Genomic DNA, 20,262 nt, shown 5'->3' with positions numbered 1-20,262 from the left:
TCACAGGCAGGACACACGGGGCGATCCCGGGTGACTCGGGGAAGGCCGCTTCCCCCTCGCTGTCGGACTAGGAGCCAAATCCCACCGCTTGTTGCTCGTTTTTAACTTTTTAAGGGATGAAAGCTGCCCCCAGCAGCCCTCCTGACGCGCCCGGTACCCGCCTGGGTGACAATAGGAGGCAGCAGCACGCCAGGCTCGCCACGAACCGCGCTCCTCGCAGGCCCAGCGCGCTCCCACAGCGCCGGGAAGCTGCTGCGGGCCTGCCGAGGAGCAGGGCAGGGGCAGGGCCGGCGCCACGGCAGACCGCCAGCCCTGCAGCGCCGGGAAGCCCCGCTGCCCTCCTCCCGGGGCAGCAGCCACCCACCGTAGGGGCGAGGGAGCCGGCGCGCACCCATGACCGCCCCCATCGCCCTGCCCGCACCCCCACCTCCGTGCTGCCAGGGGGAGCCCGCCGCCTCCGCCTCCTCCTCCTCCTCCCCGCCGCCGGAGCAACGACACCGCCTCCCGCCCCGCCGGCGGCCGCCCGCCCGCCTCCCCTCACAAAATGGCGGCGGCGGGGAGCGCGCCGGGAGGGCGCGGCCGGGGCGAGCTGAGGGAAGGGAGGCGAGGGCCGGCGGGCCCCGGGAGGCCCGAGGGAGCGGCCCGTCTGGGCTCTGCGCTCCCCGGAGGGGCGGCCAGGCCCCTGTACGAGGCCTGGCCCGAGTGAGCTGCGCCGCACCGAGGCAGGGCGGCCTCCCGCTCGGCTCCGCGGTGGAGGGAACGGTGTTTGCCTGCTTCGGGGCTGGCCGGCCCGTGTTTACGGCATGAGGTGCTGCGGACATATACCAAGTTATTTGCAGAACACATTACTGCATGTGATGGAGGCGCAAAGTATGCTAAATAAATTCCTAGCACGTGTATTTACCCACTTAAAACAGGTGCAAGGGCATGACAGAGCTGTTCATATATGGCGATCGAGGAAATGACTTTTTTATTTTCAGTAATAAATAAGCACACCTTACTTATCCTGTTGCTACATCACAATGGGGAACACCAGAATTTATCACATTTCGCAGAAGGGCAGCAGCAGCTTTCAGAAATTGCTTTTGTTGGTGACCACCACCACTGCCTTCCTGCTAGCAGAGCCTATAAATGCTGGCAGCCCCTCTGCAAACTGTGTTGTGGCAGTCGAGAGGACCAGAGGAGCCAGTGTGAACAGGGTTAAAACACTCACACAAAGCTGAGGCAGGTGGGCAGGTGAGACACACCAGCAGCAGCTGGCTGCAGTGCTCTGTACCTTTGATAATCCAGTCCCACTTAAACAGCAGCTTGTCCTACACTATGCCGGATTCCTCTGTGGTAGACTTCTCGCAGCAGAAAGGTTAAGTTTGTGCAAATGGGAGGTTTTGGTCTGTGAGGGATTTTTAATTAACTGGTGCAAGTAGAGGACACCATTAAGATATTGGAAAGATTAAATAGGCATTTCTAGAACCGAAAAAGCTGTCAAGACACTCTTTACCCACATTCCTTGCATTCTTCATTGCCTGAAAATCTCCACCTTTCTCTAATTCAGCCTTTGTCATTCCTCTGTTTGCACTTTTTCCTCTTTTCCCTCCCAGAAAGCTTCTAACATGGACTAATTTCCTGTTCTTACTTCCATTTTTGAGCAGTCCTTTCCAGAAATTCAAAACATCATTTGCTAAATAAAGACCAATATTTCAACAATATTCAATATGTTTCGTATTCTATAAAGACCATATACATACGGGATGTTTTATTTGGTGTATCAGCTATTTCTACTTTGCTAACAGTAGATTTCTGTGACAGAAATGTTAGCCTAATGGAAACAAGTGAATATAAAGAACATTAAAATAACTTTTTATAATAGTAAAATCACTGTTTTGTTTTGCAGAAAGCTACCATTCTGCCTCAACCTGCCATGAGAGAAAAGTTGTCACTTCAATTACACCCAAACTCCTAAGATTAGCTAATACTAACCACACATAGTACAGCTCCTTATTGGTTTTGTTCATAGTGCATATTCCTGACGTTGTGAGCTGCAAAGTGCAGAAGGAATAATGTAGCTGGTGGGTGTATTCCATGATTCATTTTTGGATGCATGACTTGCAGTTTTTGCTCAACACCGTATTTGTTTCACGAGAACACTGGTTAATAATGAATACTTTCTGATTGGGTACTTTTTTTTCTTAATCATAATTTTGGAGATGCACATATTATGTTGCATTTTTAACACCATTGTTATATAACACACAATTATAAATGTAACACGAATTGAGCTTGTCCAAACAGAAAACCTGCCTTGACTGTTGATAATACACGTTCTATTCCTGTCACTTTCCCAAGCTTAAAAAAGAATGCTGAAAAATATAAGAATAGATAACCTTGGCAAATTTCATTCCCCTTCTTCCAGCTCTTGATGCTGCTAATGACATCTAAATAAAATTTTGAACTTCAAGTTTTGTACTTCTAGTGTTCACCATATTGTACAAAATATGCCCAGATAAGATACTCTTAAAAATCCTAGGGGAGTTTTGTCTTGGTATCCTTACTCCTGAAAACTAGTTAGTTCAAACGCTTGCTGAACTAAGTTGGTTTTAAGTCCTGTTAGAAAGCCATTGATAATTAGGACAATCATTTACGCATATTCTGCACAATTTATCCAGGGATAACTTTATGGAAAATCTTAAGGTTTCCAGGTCATGTTAAAAAAATAGTACTAGCATCTGGATTTTGTGTAGTCACACTGTTATTTTTTAAAGCACTAAAAATTTACAATCGCCTTGTCTTAGCAGTGAAATGAGCATCACAGTCTATGCTTCATGTGTTACAGTACAATAGCTGCTACAAAAATTATCATGTGTGGTTACTAGAAATCCATCAAGTATTGTTATTAAAAATCCCTGTCCAAATACACCGCTTATCTAATTAATATGACTCTTCAGAGTAACTTCTTAAGCAAATATTAGGAGTTAATGCTATAGCAATGTAATAGAGCACACACAAACCCACACGTGCAAACGAACTAATACATACTGACATAGATTTACCACAACAGATAATTTCAATTAATAAATTTATACAATTTTCTGTTGAAATAGTGAAGATATTCACTACAGACAAAAAGGCAAAAAATGAAAACTCATTCAAGCACAAATTACCAACATTAAAGGATCCCACTTTTTGGTCTATTTTAAATCATACCAAAAAGATTTTTCCATGTTCATTCGTGGCTTCCATATCAAATACGCAGAAAGCAAGTGTGGCATCTTGGATTCCTGCCCTCAAGTTAATACCAGATACTTTGCCCTACAGTTTCTAACATCTCACAGCCGTTCTATAAAAGAAGTGTGAACCAACTTTTTGCATCACTTGTAAACAATAAATAATTCAGTAACACAAGACTGGATTAAATCAGGAGACTAAAATCCCTCTATTCCCAGGCATGTTCAGAAGAAACAGGTGTTGTACATACTAAATCAGAGATGGTATCACAAGCATTTCAAAGAGCTGCTTAGCTGTAGCATATGCCTCAGCTCTCCACAGTGATACCTGCCAGAGCGACCCCTATTAATTAAAACCTCTACCAGAACACAACCTGTAGGCATCTTGCCAAGAATCTGGCAAGAAGGGTATTCACAAGTTCCCTACAGGGTCTGATTAACAGATAAATACACCCCAAAAGGGAAGTGTCCAAAATGTTTTAATACGGTACATTTTAAGTTTTCTTTGTAGCCAAAATATCCTCATGCAAAGCCTGCATCTTCCAAATGGAGTGAACTCCCAGTGTAGGTAAACATACTGAGAATGGACTCGAATTAGTGTCAAAATAGAGCCTAACACATCACTCCCTCAAGTGGGAAGTGGCAGTACTGACAAATCTAAAAATTAAATCTTGCCTCAAAAGAAGGGTGGTATCTTGGGTTTTCTTTATGATATTATTTTAATTGTCTCTGTATGTATCCTATGTATCAGGATAAAGAGCAAGAAATTTACAATGATGCCACTTACAGAATGATTCCCTGGAATTAAAAAAAAAAAAAAAAAGCACATGCCACAGCACCTATATGTGGTGTTAACAAAACATCTGCTGGCTGGGGGAAGAGGAAGGAGGCTGCCTTTCCATTCAGACCACATGGAATCAAACACACGTTTACCTGGGGACTGGCCGTTTGTCTGCTCAACCTGATGCTACAAAACTCTTTTTTTGTTTGTTTCTTTCGTGTTTAGGGATTTAGAAGCCACTTTGCAGGTTTGTAGGTAAGGTAGTCAACAGCAGCTCAAAGCCAAAGCACACTTAATGAATAGTTCTTTGACTGAATGAATCAGTGAGTCAATGACTCCACTGGTTTCTGAATTACAGCTTTGAAGCAACCACACAGGAAAAATCTAGATAATCTAAAAATAAACAATGGTAGCTAGCCATTAACTAGTCAATTCTGCTAATATTCATATAAATTGTCCTGATGTAGTACTGACATTTAACACACTACATTTATTTTGAGGCCCAGATTTTTTTTTTAATTTTGCTTAATGCAAACAGGCAACTCCTAAACTTGTTAAAAGTAAGTAATCAGTAAAAGAAAGCTTGTACTAAGATTTTTAGGCTTCCTGAGCATTCTTTGTTTGAATAGCCACTTTCTAAGGAGATACTCGTTGACACTAGTCTCTGCAGAAATTTGCAGTAAAATTGGAATTAATACAAGTCTATTTAAATCTGAATACTTAAAATATATTACTGAGCTGTGGGTTTGTTTGTTTTTAAAAAGCAAACAGCAGTCCTACCGTGAAGCTCTGGCACTGAATGCCAGATTCCCACAGGTACAGAATGTATTGATTTTTCTGTGCTAAGCCTGCCAGATGAGAAGCAGTAATCATCACCTATTTCTGCTATTTGTATTTTTGTTTTACTTATTGTTTCTTTTTTTATTTCATTTACTGCTTCTTGTTTTACTTTAGAGTTCTAAATGTCATGTTTACAAAACATTAAACACACTGCTTCTGGGTCTCTCAGCTTGGCTTTTTTTTCTGTGATCAATTATTTTTCCTCTATTAATGTTACAGATCCAACTATTACAATGTACAGTTCCTTAGGTGGCTTGACTAAACTTTCATTCATGTTTTTTCATTATGTGACTGTTACACTAACGTAGATCCATAAAAGTATTCTACCAAAGGTAGATGACCTATATTTGACATGCATTTCCACCTTCCTCCTCAATAAACCTTTTCCAACCATATCGCTTCCTAACAGATGAAGACCTTTCTTGTTAACTAGCGACTACAATAAACTTAAGAGTTTATGCTCTGGTATGTTGCATTTGCACTACAGCGAGAGTTATGATCCATTATTGTGGCAGACTGAAAAAAAAAATCCATTATAAGCTTTTTGAATAACTGGATAATAAATGTCCATTACATCACTAAAGCTCTTACCAGCATTACTAGTTTTGAAAACAGAAATCGCTGGACTAAGAATGCACTGGGAAACATGCAAGGGAGATGCTAGAAACTAGACTTTTTACCAGTCTTGTTTAAAATCTATGCCAATATTAATCATTGGGTTTAACCTTATTTCCCTACATTACGTTTGGTCCTATTCTGCCTACGCATGAAGGCCTAGTTGAATCCTTCACACAGAAATTATTAGAGGGCACAGAAAGGCTCTAAATGAATCTAAAAAAGCCATTTCACTGGTGCCAGGGTAGAAGGCAAATTCAGGATGTCTCTGCTGCTGACTGCCAGCTGCCACTCCTCGCTTTGGAAGCCAGTGGCAGCTGTTATAAAACAGAGGAGCCTTCCAGCGCCTGTACTTTCTGCTGGCGGCTGGCTAGGTGGCTACACAGCTCTAGGATTCAAGTCTCAAAAGCTTCCTTTATGTCAGCCTCCACTACCGCTCAGTGTGACTGTTACTGTTGGGCTCTAGCCTACAGATTTTTAAAATCTAAAATGTCACCCTGTACACAGAGTATTCAATGCAGTCTTAATAGTTCAATTAAAAAATAAATACACTTCAGGGATAATTTTTTCCACTGACTCACTGTGAAGACCTCTGACGTTCATTTTGCAGACCTGTAACTTATTTGGCATTCTTTTCACTAGCAGAAATATTTGTCACGTGCTAAATACTTTGTACATGACTTCCAAGCAAAACAGAGGATGAAGTAATTGTGACTTAATTTACCTAAATAAATTTACATCTTCAGCTAAAATCCCTTCCAAAAGCATTTTATTGCAATATAGATACTTGGTCACTGAGCCGACCATTTGTCCATGACTTTTTAACAGAAAAGTGTACCAGAGTTCAAAAGGAAAACATTTTATTACTTTCATTTATCTCCAAAATACGTGCATCATTTTCACTGCTCCTTCCCTAGAAGTGTTTCTTTCCTGTTTACTTCTCTTATGCAGAGAAAAGAATGAGCAAAACAACTGTTAACATTTGCTATGGCTAACACTCATTTTTTTCCCATAACTTTTTTCATAAACACCATATGCATAAATTTGAGAAGCTACAAAAGCAGAGCTAGAGCCTCCTGCCAGTTCCTCTTTACTAAATAATGTATAACTATTTGCCCAAAGGTTTGTTTGTTTGTTTTCCTATCACCTGTGAGGCCATGGTTTTCATTAGCTGTAGCAAATAACATAGTGGCAAAAAAGTAATCTGGATGTGGCCTTAGCAGCATTACATTTCTGTCCTAATAGCCAGAATACACAATATAGTGTTTATGCCAGCTGCACCAGTATGGACAACACCTAACTCCATGTAGAACCTATCAACAGAAAGCTACCATGCTGAAATTTGAAATGGAAAAACAATTTTATAGTGGACAAATGGTTTGCATTATATAGCACTGTTAGCACTAGAAATGATTCAGTGTCATTTAACTAAGACTTCAAATATAGTTCTGCCCCTTTAGTTCTTCATATAATAATTTTCTAAATATTTCTATGCAAAGATGAAATAAGATAGTTTCCCATGTAGTAGAACTTATTTATTTTTTCTAAAAATGTATTTCAATATAGCTAAAAATGCCACAATTGAGTCATTACAGAACCAATGCACTACTCAGGTTTTATGGAGTTAAAACACCTGTGTAATGTGTGAAAGCATACCTTAAAATTCCAATATTTCAATTTGCTCATTTATTTTTCTTGCTTCATCCATACAAATAATTACCATTAATGTGATCATTTACCTAAATTTATCCTCGCACTTGGATATTCACACATGGCAAAGATGAACTGCCCTCCCAGACAAATGCTACTGTATGCATACATGTGTAACAGTCATCCTACAAAACACAAAAGCAGAGATTAAAGAATGACAGAGTAACAGCACTGAACAGCAAGTCTTGGAGTTATTTATACCTATTTCCTGGCATAAAGTGCCTAGTATGTAAGGAAGTAAAACGTTTTATGCTACATCCCAATCTGAGAATACCAAAGCCCCATGGATCAGTCTGAAGATGGACTGGGTAAACAAGAAAAGGAGCAATCTGTGTAAATCGAAAACTAACTTCACCCTGGGCCTTAGTAGTCCATCTCTGAACACATACCGTGTCAAAGCTTGGCTCTAATTACAGGTTTCTCAGGTTGTTCTTATTTACATTCTTCTAAGAAACCCAGTTCAGACAAAACAGCTGAGCTCCGAGTTCAAGTTCAGCTAACTCCGCACTTGCTGGTACCAGCACATTAACTCAGAATATCCCCTCAAATCCAAACCTAAGAAGTAGAAATTACTCTTGAATTTGAAAACTCTGAATTTGAAAACAGCTTCCACTCCATCCTCTCTAAGTCCAGTGAAGACACTCTCGGAACATAGCTCGGCTCCTCTGATCAGAGAATGGCACTGTACCAAATATTGGATATCGTATGGATTTTTCACATAAATGTAATTCTTACACAGCTCAGCAAGGAAGAACACTATTAAATATGAAAACATAAAACTGAAGAACTGTTATCTTATGGGATACATCTAAACTCAGTAATGTGTAATTAAGCTTTACTGCATAAAAGAGAATGTTGTCTCTTTTAGACTACACATAACAGCAAATACAGTTAAGGTGTGATAAAGCTGAGGCCTTGAAAGGACCGAATCAGTGGAAATACTAATAAACAGCAATTATATAAGACTATAGTATTCAAGGTTACCAAAAAAGAGGAGAATATATCACTAAATGCTCAAGAAAATAAACCCTTTAACTCTCTCTTGAGCTTTTGCTTCTATGAACCATTTATTAGTATTTATCAATTAGTTACAAACACTAAACAGACAAACCTCCACTTCTCGCACATTGTGGCCCTAAGTTGACACGCTGTTTAATCACAGGTTGCAGGACCATGAAGCTCTGAAGAATAAACCACAGATTTGTCCTGAAATTCAACTAGTTTCCTAAACTTTGTTTGCTGTGAGAACATGCAGGCGATGCATTAGCTCAGGTTGATAAAGCATGGCAGCTATTAAAAAAGAAAGTGAGCCTAAAAAATGTGACAGATCTCTCACTACCACACTTGAATGACTGCTCCCTATGCTTTTTATTAGAAAAAATCAAGGATGCCAGTAACCTTACAGCTGGTGACTCCACAATAACAGAGGGTAGCAAGACAGAAATAATGAATGCCTCCTTGTTAAGCAGTTTAGTTTGTACTGTTCCAAGAGAGATCTGCCAAGAACTTTCCATGCAAACCTTATTTTTCTGGGATTTGTAAGTTGGCTGCAAAAAAAATCCAGCATGATAATGCCTGCTTCAAAATAATTCAGATTATAAGTTTTAATATATACTTCTAAATTTTGGAATCAATTACATTTATACTAAATAAACAATTTAGAATTCATACATTTTTAGTTTTTATATTGAAAAAAAATCTGATTAGCAACTCTGCACTCCAAATCATTATGTGTTTTCTAACCCTTTGGGTATTAAAGTCTGAAGTACTGCAGTGTAAAAGAAGACTTTTGTGCTATATGTTAAAGACTCCACTGACGTATTTTCTTTTTAAGGAAAGCAGTATGAAATTCTTATGAAAGACTCATGGGATTCTATCTGCTCAACAACTCAGTGGATTAAATCTGTGCAAATTCTTAATACAACTCAGCTGACTTGGGTGTTAGGATAGGTTGTGAAAAACTGACAAAATAACACAACATTCTTACACAAAGCAAGCTTAGAATTTCCATGTTAAAATGGTTTTGTTTTGTTTAAATCAAATGATTCAAAACTTTGAGCTGTGCTAAAGTCCAATTTCACTGTTCCAGCTTTCTTTTCTGGCACACAACCCATTAGGACAAGGTCATTCTGTACAGTTTCTTGCCACAGCAATATTGTTTTTAGTGGCAACTAGCAAGATACATAGAAATTAGATTTCAGACACAACACAGGCCAAAGCCCATGCTAAAGAAGCTCTCTTTCAGGCAATGGCAAGGTATCAAGAAGCAAGAAGGCTATGACAGTTGCCCAAGCACTGAAAAGAGCTGGGGAAAAGTGTTGGCTTAGGCTTATGCCCAAGAGGAAGAAACCTCCCAGCAATTAAAAACTAAGAGAGAGAATCAAAACATACCAATCAATTGGTATGTTCTGGATATATCTGGTGAGATCATTTCAAAGGAAATATTGGAAGGAACAGGGCCAGAAAATACCAAGAGACGAAAGTAACAAAGAAATGTTTCTGCTCTCTAGGCTAATTTCTTTTTCCCTTGGGGAGAAGGAGGGGGAGGTATGTCTAGAGCATGTTGGCCCCCAGAATATCTCTGCCTGCCTTACAGTTAAGCACAAATTAATACCAAGTAAGCCTATGAAACAACAGTTCCGCTGACAATATTTGCAATTCAGCCAAACATGCCGGGTATGTAAGGAAAAAGGCCAGAGACATGCTTCACCGGTCCCAAGTAGCCTGTATGAAATGATGAGGAGTTAAGTCATGGCTCTCATTCTCATTCCGTTCAGCTTCAGAGTAAACTAAAGCTGCAGGGAAACAGCTCCCCTTGACGTTACTGATTTAAATACTTGAAAATAGAGCATTACTGCACTATACAACCTGAACAAGGAAAAAGTGTGGCTAGACAGACAAGAGACAAGTAAGAACAAAGAGCTCCTACCAGATCAGTGGGACTGGGAGCAAAAACATAAGGTAGTGAAAAGGCTTCTGTGTTACCAACACTGTCTGTTCTGTGAGAAGCCGCAAAGGTAGTCAGTGGTTATAAGAGGGTGTTGGCCCTGGGAAGCATGACAGTGTGTCTTCAATGATTAAAGAGCCAGCAGAAGTGCAGACACACAGCATCTCCATGCAGATGGCTCTTAATCTTCTGTTGATACACAGGAAACCTGCTCTCCAGCAGCAGCGAGGATATTTCTGTGGGACTCAAGTAATGAAATCAGAACAATATAATAATATCAAAGCCTTATTTGCTACTGCTTGCTACCTAAAACATTATCATTCTGACTCTGAACAAACATAGTTCATCACTTTGTTCTGCACTCTGACATCCTGGCCTCTGACTGTAACTTCTACAACACAATACAACAAAAATAGCATTTATAATTCTTATTTTTCATCTCTTTGTGCTTCGGTATCCCACCTCCAATTTATCTCTTCCCTCAAAGAAGTCCAATAGTGTTCCTAATTATACCAGCAAAAAAACACTTAAGGCCTTGGTGGTACACTTCGCGTACACTTTCTTACTAAGCCAGTTTTTGCTTCCCAGTGTCTCTCTTCTGGTGACCACAACTTACTGCTCTTCCTAATCCTAAAAGAAAACACTGCCAGCTGAGACAGAGACTCAAGTACCCAATTCCAACAGATGCCCTATGCATAGCAAACTGCTCACTCAACTGAACAAGCTGGACCTGCATCAACACAGGGGTTCATTGCAATGATATCTCTCCTGCTACCTTAGGTTCTCCAGTCAGACAATTGCTTCCTTTCTGTTAAGAACAGAGAATAAAGCAGGAAAGAGCTTGCCACAGACAAGACTTGCCAGACCAAAGAGAAACTTACAGATATATACCCCAGCATCTCCACATTCTTGTACAAAATTTCCAGGGGTTACTTTTGTTGCTTCACATAACCATTCCCTTGATTCAACGCAATGCCTACAGGCATGCTCTTACCCTGGCTGCATCTTCCCTCATTTAGTAAATTATCATCTGTAAGGACTGTACTGTGGCTGTTAAGACAAAGCCTGTATTATGAGGGATTATGAAGAACTGTGCAGAACTAAGAGTCCCAGATGTTCTTTGTCTGGCTTAACTGCTTCCAGGGCAGTGACCATCACAACCCGGGCTCAAATATTCCCTTAAAGAGCAAGTTTCAGCCTTCCTTCATCCTTGTTCAACTACACTGGGTACTACAAAGAGATGGCTCTGATTCTGGCACCCTTGATTTCGACTGCCACTTCCATACTCTGTGCTAACAGTGGAACCATGGCTGCTCCCTGCCCAGGTAAGACAGCCAAGAGAATGCCTTGTGTTTCAACACAGCTGTGTATATTGTATGGCAGCACAGCAACCCAGCCTCCAGTTGCTTTAGGGCAGCTGAGAAAGAGCTAGTTGATAGGTACTGGGGTGGAGCAGTTGATGAGAGTCTGAAGTTAAGAATACAGTCAGCTAAAGTCATCCTAAAGAAAAGGGCTCTACTTCATAACAATCGTAAATGAAGGTATGGTAATATATGGTGACTATATGGTAATATTCGCACACAATATAGGGCAATATTCACACACAGCTTTTAAAAAGTTGTCAAGAAGCATCATTACTGACATTAACAGAATGGACAGAGAATTAAATTGTGCAATTCCTAAATGAGCAGAATCCTATTAGAATCAACATTTGTTTCAGCAGGAGAGCACCCGGATTAGTGTCTACAGTAATGGACTATGATATTTACATGTTTATATTAACTGGTCAAATAGATCTGCAGCAAAAAGTTGTAATTCTATCCATTTCCAATAAATTTCTATAGGTGTTATAGTAAAGGTGAAGTAAAAATCTCCTTAACATTACAGTTATACACATAAAAACAAAAAGCAATTTATGAATCATTTAACAATAGATACTGTCACAAAAACAAACAAACAAACAAACAAAAAAAACAGACCAAATGTAATACTGGAGTCATATGACTGGAGGGGCTTAAAGATGCAGGGGGCTGCATGCTGCTGGATGGGTACAAGGGAAATGACAGAGGGAAAAGTGAAATTATCCAGAAGCCTTCAAGAAAACAGCAAGTTACAGCAAACCATTACAGATGGTATTAAAAAAAATAAAATTCTAACCTTAAACAGTGGTGTGAAAGGTGCTAACATAACAGAGGAACTCTTTACATGCCTTCTTGGTAAATAAACAGCTAATACAAAAGTAACCATCCAATCCACTTATCAGTTTTTCAACCTGCTGGAAACAAAACGCTGGAAAAGCTGTCACATCAGAGTAGGTAAAGCATCCCACGTATAACAGATGTGCACGTAAGTATCCAGAACTGTTGGGTGGTAGATTAAGTGATTTTGTGAAGGTTAACCATAGCAGTGAAGAATAAACAAGTGGAGGACAGAACAACCAGACAGATGCATAAATCTTTTGTAGTTAATTTCTCTTTTGAGACTTTCTAGAAGAAGAAATCATCCAGGTTATTTCTTCAAGAACAAATATTCTGCATGACACCTTTAACCCAGAAAGACAACTATATACAGACTTAAATTTAATCATGTCTGTAGTGGCAGTGATTTCAAATGGGAACTACACATACAATTAACCTTAAAAATCTTTGTTGGAGCCAAGTATTTATTACTAAATATAAATGTAAACACATACATTTAGTTTAGGGCAACCATTAAAGTAATTGTTGCTCTTTCCACGTTTCTAATATATATTGAAATAGGAGACTATTTAAATCAAGTTGTTCTACATGAGGCTTAGACATCCTATACATTTTCGTATATTGAAAATGTTTCCAAATTAACTGTAAGGTATACTTCTTTAAAGCTACTCAGAAAATATTATAAACAAATTAAAATGATGGCAAAAGAGAACTAAATGTAGTAGAATTCTATGCACTCAAATTGTGATGACCTTCCCATGTGTGCATAATCAAAATCTCCAGGAACATCAAGGGTCACAATATACCAACGAATGGACACAACACAACTCTTTGTGAAGCACGCTTTCCGCAGCCACTTTTCAAAAAGCGTTCCAGCTATATACACTTCTTTTCTAACTAAATCATTAAAAAATCCTCAGTAACATGCAACCTCTCTGTAAGTTAAGGGAAACTTAGAAACTGCCTAAAAATTCAGTGAATTAGATAACGATGTGTTGAAGTAGATAAATAGAATAAAAAAACTTCTTCAGGTAGTCTTCTATGCTATTCTCTTGCTTTCCCTTCTTCATCCACCTTCACTACCATGCCTTCTAAGAATATAATTCTGTTGCAATTAAATGACACTAGAATTTTCCCATTCTAACAGAGCATTCTCTAGTATTTGCTGCTGGTCTCATTCAGACACACATGGGCTTCAAGGGAAACTGAATGCAGGGCCAAAAGATGGAAAACTAAAGTCTATTCATGCTCCACCAACAAACACGCATATGCTTCCAACGAATTACCTCTTTTGAGCATTGAGAACTTTCTTCACATGCAGGAGCAGAATGAAAAACAAAACATCCAGTCACTTCAGTATAGTTCAGGATAATTCAACAGGAAAAAGCGCACAATTTAGTACTTGCTCTCATTCAGACTTGGTAAAAAAAGAAAAAGTCTTGCTAACTGATTTAAACTTCTTATACCTGAATACACAATTCAAAAACTAGAGTCATATCCATTTTCCTCTGAACTAGAGTACAAATAAAGCATTATCTAACAGCTATCATTATGGTAATAACACTGCATTTCATTTTTGTACAAAGTGTTTTTTGAATTAAATTACCCATTATAAAATTTATCTTACAGTACAGCTAAGCTAGTTGTAGTCTTTAAAGGTAACATTTGTAAAATCATGCTTAGGATTTTCCTCAGAAAACAGTTCAGACATCCAGATGGCCATAGAGGAAATAGATCTCTCTTACTGAAAGAGGGCAGGATCTATTCCATATGTTTCAAGGTTTCCAATAAAAAGCATTAGTTATAGTAGGGGAAACAGTAGTATTCTCTCTCTTCACACACACCCTGATGTTATTGGAACGTCAAGAAGAAAACAATGGAATTAGGGAGTACTACACGGTGCCCAGAAAGAGAGGTCATTGAAAAACCCCTGGCACAAGTACAATTCCAGGAGATGGGCAGGACATGAAAGCTGCCAATGTGAAAAACAGATGTAAACAAACAAACAAAAAAATCTTGGAAAAGACACAAAAGTAAGCAGAGAGAAAAGGACAAAGGGAGACAAACCAACACATTGTAAGTATCAAGCAAGCTGAAAGTTTTCATTTCTGATTGCAAATTAATAGAACTTGAAACACGAAAAATATGTAACTGCTCTTGTACTTTTGTATCATCCTGAAACAGGAAGAGCACACTCCCCTCCAAAATGATGCCCTGAGAAAACTCCTACCTTGCAGAAACTACATACATACATTTCTGTAATGACACCGGAGAAGTTTAATAATTCAGACAATCACTTGCACTTAGCAATACCTATTAAAAAATATACTTTCCTAACTCTCACACTTTTACTGGTCTTATCATCACTTACGAAGAAGTATTTAAAAAAATACTGAAACAGTAAGATTTAAAGGCTGGCGTATCGTAGAATCATAGAATCATAGAATATCCCGAGTTGGAAGGGACCCTTAAGGATCATCAAGTCCAACTCCTGGCACCGCACAGGTCTACCCAAAATTTCAGACCATGTGACTAAGTGCACAGTCCAATCGCTTCTTAAATTCAGACAGGCTTGGTGCAGTGACTACTTCACTGGGGAGCCTCTTCCAGTGTGCAGCCACCCTCTCGGTGAAGAACCTCTTCCTGATGTCCAGTGATATAAAACATATATCATATATGTCCACATATCAGTGATTCAATTTCAGACATCTTCTTTATGTTGTAATATCTATTAGCGAATCCTTTATAGACTACCTGCTCAATCTCATACATCCAACCCAGAACCTGCTAAAGTCAACAAGCACACTTCTTAAGGATTGCAGCAGGATGTGACTGGTCCTTCATCTGCACATTGGCAGTCTGGCAGCATCACATCAAGCTGGGCACGCTGCCTCTTCACCAGGGGCTACGGGGCACACCTCACCCCTCAGCCGCTGCCCTTTCTGTCACAAGTGCTGTAACCTCTAGAAGAGCTAAGAAAAATAAATGGGAGCATCTTACATAGGCAAATTTCATAGTAGTAATTAAAGATAATATCCCCATGGTGTTCGTCCTAGCCTTTTTCCAACATCAGGACTGAAGCATTACATGCCAGAAAAGTTTCCATAAAGTGTTGTTTGTGGATTTTCCCTAATACAGTAGTTTAAAGCAGCTGTTGCTGGTTGGTATTGTCAATTAAAAACATTTTACTTCACTGTTACCGCACAGTATTATTAAATATATATATATATATATATGCATTAGATCTTATTCCAGCCTGAACATTCCCTAATCTAGTGCTAGCCCTAATTTAGACTAAGGACATCTACTCTAGACATAGCCTCTTCAGAAGCCCCGTGAAATCTTGACACAAGTGAGAAAACCAAGATACATAATTGTTAGTCAAGGTTCGTTCCACTATCTCCCAAGGTTAAGACTATTAGCAACAACTATTAGCAACAGCCGTAATCCACACCATTATTCATAGGTTCATGGTCATATCTGTTCCTGTTGCCTGACACTGACTACAGGCTCGGTACAACTGCTGTGTGCGTGACTAGGCACGTGACAGTGAAGAATCAGGTCTATGATATAATTTCAGGATAAAACTGGGCAAATGGGTTTCTAATTCAGGGGAGAGGGAAGGAGAGCAAAGGAAGGGAAAATGAAGGAAAAGACATCTGGGAGCTGCTTGTTTTATTTCTTAATGCGTCGTATTTCCACTTGGAATAAACTTTAAAGTATAAAATACTTTGCAACAAAAAGATTGTGTACAGAAGAGATTATCACTATTTAAAATATTTTGAGATGAATAAACAGGAACAGAGCAGAAGGGGATGAGCCCTTGCTCAGTTTTTCTGCTTATCTCCTCTGGACAATTAAAGTAAATTTTAATCATTTTCCATGTTGACTGTTGATATCTTTGACAGTGCAGTAAGCAAGATCACATTTGGCACGTTTGCAAAAGCAGAAGAACTGGCATGAGCAACTAGTGGTGGTGGTCTTTTTCACTTACACAGACTTCATATCCATGTGTTCAGTTCTAAAAGCAAGTTAAAAACATTTTTATTACACTCACCACAGACCACCTTTTCTAAATATTCTTCTGAGACTTTCAAAATCTTGTGACCTCTTAAAGTGGACCCATACCCATCATACCTAAATTATGGCCTTAGAGTTTTCATAAGCATGTCTTCCTGTAAGTCACCCAACTTTTAGGCATTTTCTTAGTCATACAAAAAGCAAGTGAGTTGGAACATAGGAACTTGTTTTAGGTCTAATCATTTGAGGTTTTAAAGCTCATGAATTACAGGTGTTTGTTGTTATATATACAGGAAGAATTAAATGAGCTTTCAAGAAACAATGTAAAAAATCCGTATCAGGTAAAATAATTTTAAGTGCCTTATATATAACTTATTCCCAAAGTATATTTAAAAAAAAAAAACACACACAATACTAATTCAGGAAAACGCGCAAGTACAGGTGTAACTTTAGTTGTTGAAAGCTAAGTATGTACTCTTTCTGAACACAGAACACGTTCCCAAGTCACACCTATATTTTAATTTGTTCTTATTCCTGTTCCTGCTGGGGAGGATCTGGGAATTTCAGCCATATGTGTGCTAAAAAAGGGATTTCTAAACTTTTCTCCTTCCCTGCCTCCTGCTGAATACTGCGAACAGCAATCCCTTGTTTTGTAGCTCGCTATGCACCACTTATGAGTGGTATGTATGACAGCCTGGGAATCCCATCCCAGAGAGCATGTGTCAGCAATAACCTCTTCAAACACTGGCCTCCCCAAACCCTTTATTTACGCACTCATTGCTAGTAACTATAGACTCGTGTCACTAAAGCTGGGAAGCACAGCACGGCCTCATAATGACAGCGTTTGTATCATTAGTGCGAGAAGCATGGCTAGCCACGTAATGATGGGAAGTACTCTGTCCTGATCAATTTAAAGTCCTCTTTACAAATAACGAGATAATAATTTCGATAAAATACTATCTGAAAGCCTTACCGCTTCATGCCAAGGCTGTATCTAAAGACTCCCTTCCACATTCAGCTGGGAAATAAAAAGATGCTGCCCTGCGCTGCAGGAGGTGGTGGCCACTCACCGACCCTCCAGGCGGGCGAGGGGCGACCAGATTAGCTTATTCTTGGTCGGGGCGGGTCCCTTCAAGCAAAACCTCTCTGAAAAAAAATAAAAATAATAAGTTTTCAGTCAGGCGAAGCAGCTGCACCCACAGCTGCCGGAGCACAGGGCAGGAGAGGCTCGGTGTCACCTCAGCGGTCGGACCCCTCGGCAGGGCTCAGGCCAGACCCCCACACACCCCTCACGGGGTGCCTGAGAGGGTCCCTGAGGGGATCCCCCCCCGTCCCTCACCGCCACCGGAGGACTCGGCCCGGGCCCAGCGCCCTCCCGCCCCGCCCCGGCGGGGAGGCGGCAGCGCCTGCGCACGGCGCGTCGCCCGGCCAGTGCGGCAGCGGCGGGCGGGCGGGAGCCGCAGCGGCGGCGGCGGGCGGGGGGCTGAGGGCGGCGGGCGGCGGCAGCGCAGCGCCCGGCTGAGGGGCGGCGGGGGGCACCCGGACCCGCTCCCGGCTCGTTCCGGGCCGCCGCGTTTCGGGGGCCGCACGCCGGCGTTTTGACATCTCGGGGCCGGGCAGGGCCCGGCCGGCGGCTGTCGGGGCCGAGCCGGGGGCTGGCGGCCGGTTTTGGGGGGGCGGTGGCGTGAGTGGAGCGAGACAAAGAGCGAGGAGGAGGAGGAGGAAGAGGAGGAAGGGGACGCTCGGGCTCTGCCACATTCCTGCGCGGAGGAAGGCGGCGATAGCCCGTCACGGACAGCTGGGCTCCGCGCCCTCGGCTGCTCCTGCGCCTCTCCCGGCCTCGGCAGGAGGAGGAGGGACAACCATGTAAGTTCGGGGCTGCGAGGGGTCCTGCAAGAAGATGGGGGATGCTGCGGACGCCAAGGAGATGAGGAAGACTTTCATTGTCCCTGCCATCAAACCCTTTGACCATTATGATTTCTCCCGAGCGAAAATCGCCTGTAATCTCGCCTGGCTGGTGGCCAAAGCCTTTGGGACAGGTAGGTGGCGTCGGCTTCTTCCCTGCCTTTGATGCTGGTTCCTGCCTGGTTGCTTCGCTCCCGAGGACGTGCGAGCAGCTGGCAAGGGGAGGCACAAGGTGCCGGCAAAAGCATTTCGGTCCTGGGGTCCCTTGTACCTCCTGGTGGGTTTTGTTGGTTTGTTTTTTCCTTAATTACCTTGTGGTCTTCTCAGCACCGCTGTTTCCTTCAGTATTTTTTTGTATTTTACAGCTAATGTAATTTTATTTTAGGATTTGAACTCTGCAAATCGTGGTTCGTTTTATTTTTTCCCAGGGTCACGCTTCTAGAAGGCCAAAAAAAAAAAAAAAAGCAACCCAGCAGTCTGTGTTTGGGTGTTTAAGAGCTGAATTGAGGGTTAGCGATGGAAATGGATGTGCGCTGCAGTTTGACGTGTGTGCCAGTAGCCTGTAGCCATTTGAATGGTTAAGCAATAAGAAGGATTTGGGGGAAAAGCATTTAATGCTGGTTTTTGGCCTGCAGAGTACAGTAGGCTTTCCTTGTCTGTGAGTGTAAATAGAATTGATTGTAATGCCTCCAAGAGGCGTTACTTCTGGGTCTCTGAAAACCCAGGCCTTGAGGAATACCAGACCTATTATTCTATCCTTGAAATACTGTTAGGCGTTGAGGAACACCAGGCTACAGAGGTCTTCTGAGGAAGGCATCTTGAAAACTTACCAGGCTGGGTGGTGTTTTTTTTTTTGTTGTTGTTTGTTTGTTTTTATAGCTGTAGTATATTAATCGTCTAGTTTTCTATGATTTAAAAATAGGGGTTTTCTTTGAAAGGTGAGCTAGATGTTTGCAGTCTATATTTTTACCCCTCTCTTGTGTAGAATAACAGGAAAAGGTCCCTCCTTTTGGAATTTTGTGGCTTTTGCATTTAAGGCCAGAGCATTGTTTTACATACTTCAACAGGGTTAAAGGTGTACCATTATGATGCCCCTGGGAACCAATGATATTTGACACGGGGCTTCCAAAAAGCCGCTTTCAAAGTGTTTGAACCTAGTGAAATTTTGCTAAGGTCAGTGACTACTGAAATAAAATGCATATTCATCACATCAGAAAGAAAAACATCAAAGTACTGTTTTCATATTATAAAAAATTGCCAGTAAGTATTCCTTACTTTCCTTTGTAAACTGAGGAGGTATATAATGCTTTTGTATAAGACTTTATCAGCTTTGCAGATATAAGAGGTAAATAGTACTAGTGATAATTCTTGAAGTCCTTGTTCCTAGGTTTTGAGAGATGATTATCTTTTTGAGTAGCTCGGCTTTATAGGTTGTATTTGTGGGGTGTTGGGTGTACAGTGCTTGTGCAATTACATAACCCAGCATTCTAACCTGAAAAGCTTTTTCTATTGGAGCTGGACAAATTCTCAGGCTGTGGTTGAAATGTCTTGGTTCATATTGGTGGAGTTGTTATTGGATGTGTAAAGCAACTTCCCGGGTACTTGTCAGTTAACACTTTATGGAAAGCGTGATCCAAAACAGGTTCTTATACTCCTTGTTACTGTGGTGATTCAGAGAGACACAAGTGAAACATCGTTAGAGGAGGTGATAGCTCCTCTTGGCCCCTAAATACTTCCATAACCTAACTGGTAAGAAGAGAGCTAAACAGATGCAATTGTAGTGTTTCTATTCTCACGGTTCCTCTATTTGGTTAATATCACTAGAGCTTCAAAGAAGAATTCCTGTCTAAAGCAGGGAAAAACAGTATACGAGACTTACATGTCTGCAATACAAACGCTTCCTTTATGCTTGGAGAGAAACAGAAGAACTGACCTTCACCTTTTCCAAGAAGGAAGGAAGTTTGACAGGATTGGATTTTTTAAACTATTTGTTTTAGTTCTTTAGAGTAGATCACAACCTCAGCC

The 20,262-nt window shown here is 40.9% G+C and overlaps 2 protein-coding genes across 13 annotated transcripts in view; one reads left to right on the top strand and one right to left on the bottom strand.

Moving 5' to 3' along the window:
* Positions 1-17,762, bottom strand: part of DDX59 (DEAD-box helicase 59) — a 30,150-nt gene extending 12,388 nt beyond the window's left edge. Inside the window, exons 1-3 of one of the 9 annotated variants that reach the window (XM_083846735.1) lie at positions 17,672-17,762; positions 17,306-17,478; positions 7,197-7,292 (exon numbers count right to left, since the gene is read on the bottom strand). Coding sequence is in view for 3 of the 9 variants with exons in the window: in XM_083846729.1 (XP_083702855.1) it covers positions 719-846 (128 nt within the window). In the remaining 6 variants the exon portion in view is untranslated. The other 8 variants (XM_083846734.1, XM_083846731.1, XM_083846733.1 and 5 more) reach the window with 8 other exon arrangements.
* A 116-nt stretch (positions 17,763-17,878) lies between these two features.
* The window catches only part of CAMSAP2 (calmodulin regulated spectrin associated protein family member 2), an 80,954-nt gene continuing 78,570 nt past the window's right edge, over positions 17,879-20,262 (top strand). For all 4 annotated transcript variants that reach the window (XM_083846715.1, XM_083846714.1, XM_083846713.1 and 1 more), the window contains exon 1: positions 17,879-18,371. In XM_083846715.1, the coding sequence (XP_083702841.1) occupies positions 18,233-18,371 (139 nt within the window). In that variant the 5' untranslated portion in view covers positions 17,879-18,232. The remainder of the gene's footprint in view (positions 18,372-20,262) is intronic.

The sequence above is a fragment of the Anser anser genome (genome assembly GCF_964211835.1).
Source record: "Anser anser genome assembly, chromosome: 8".
Taxonomy (NCBI): Eukaryota; Metazoa; Chordata; class Aves; order Anseriformes; family Anatidae; genus Anser; species Anser anser.
Note: the sequence above shows the minus strand (reverse complement) of the source record. Positions and strands in the feature narration are given on the sequence as shown.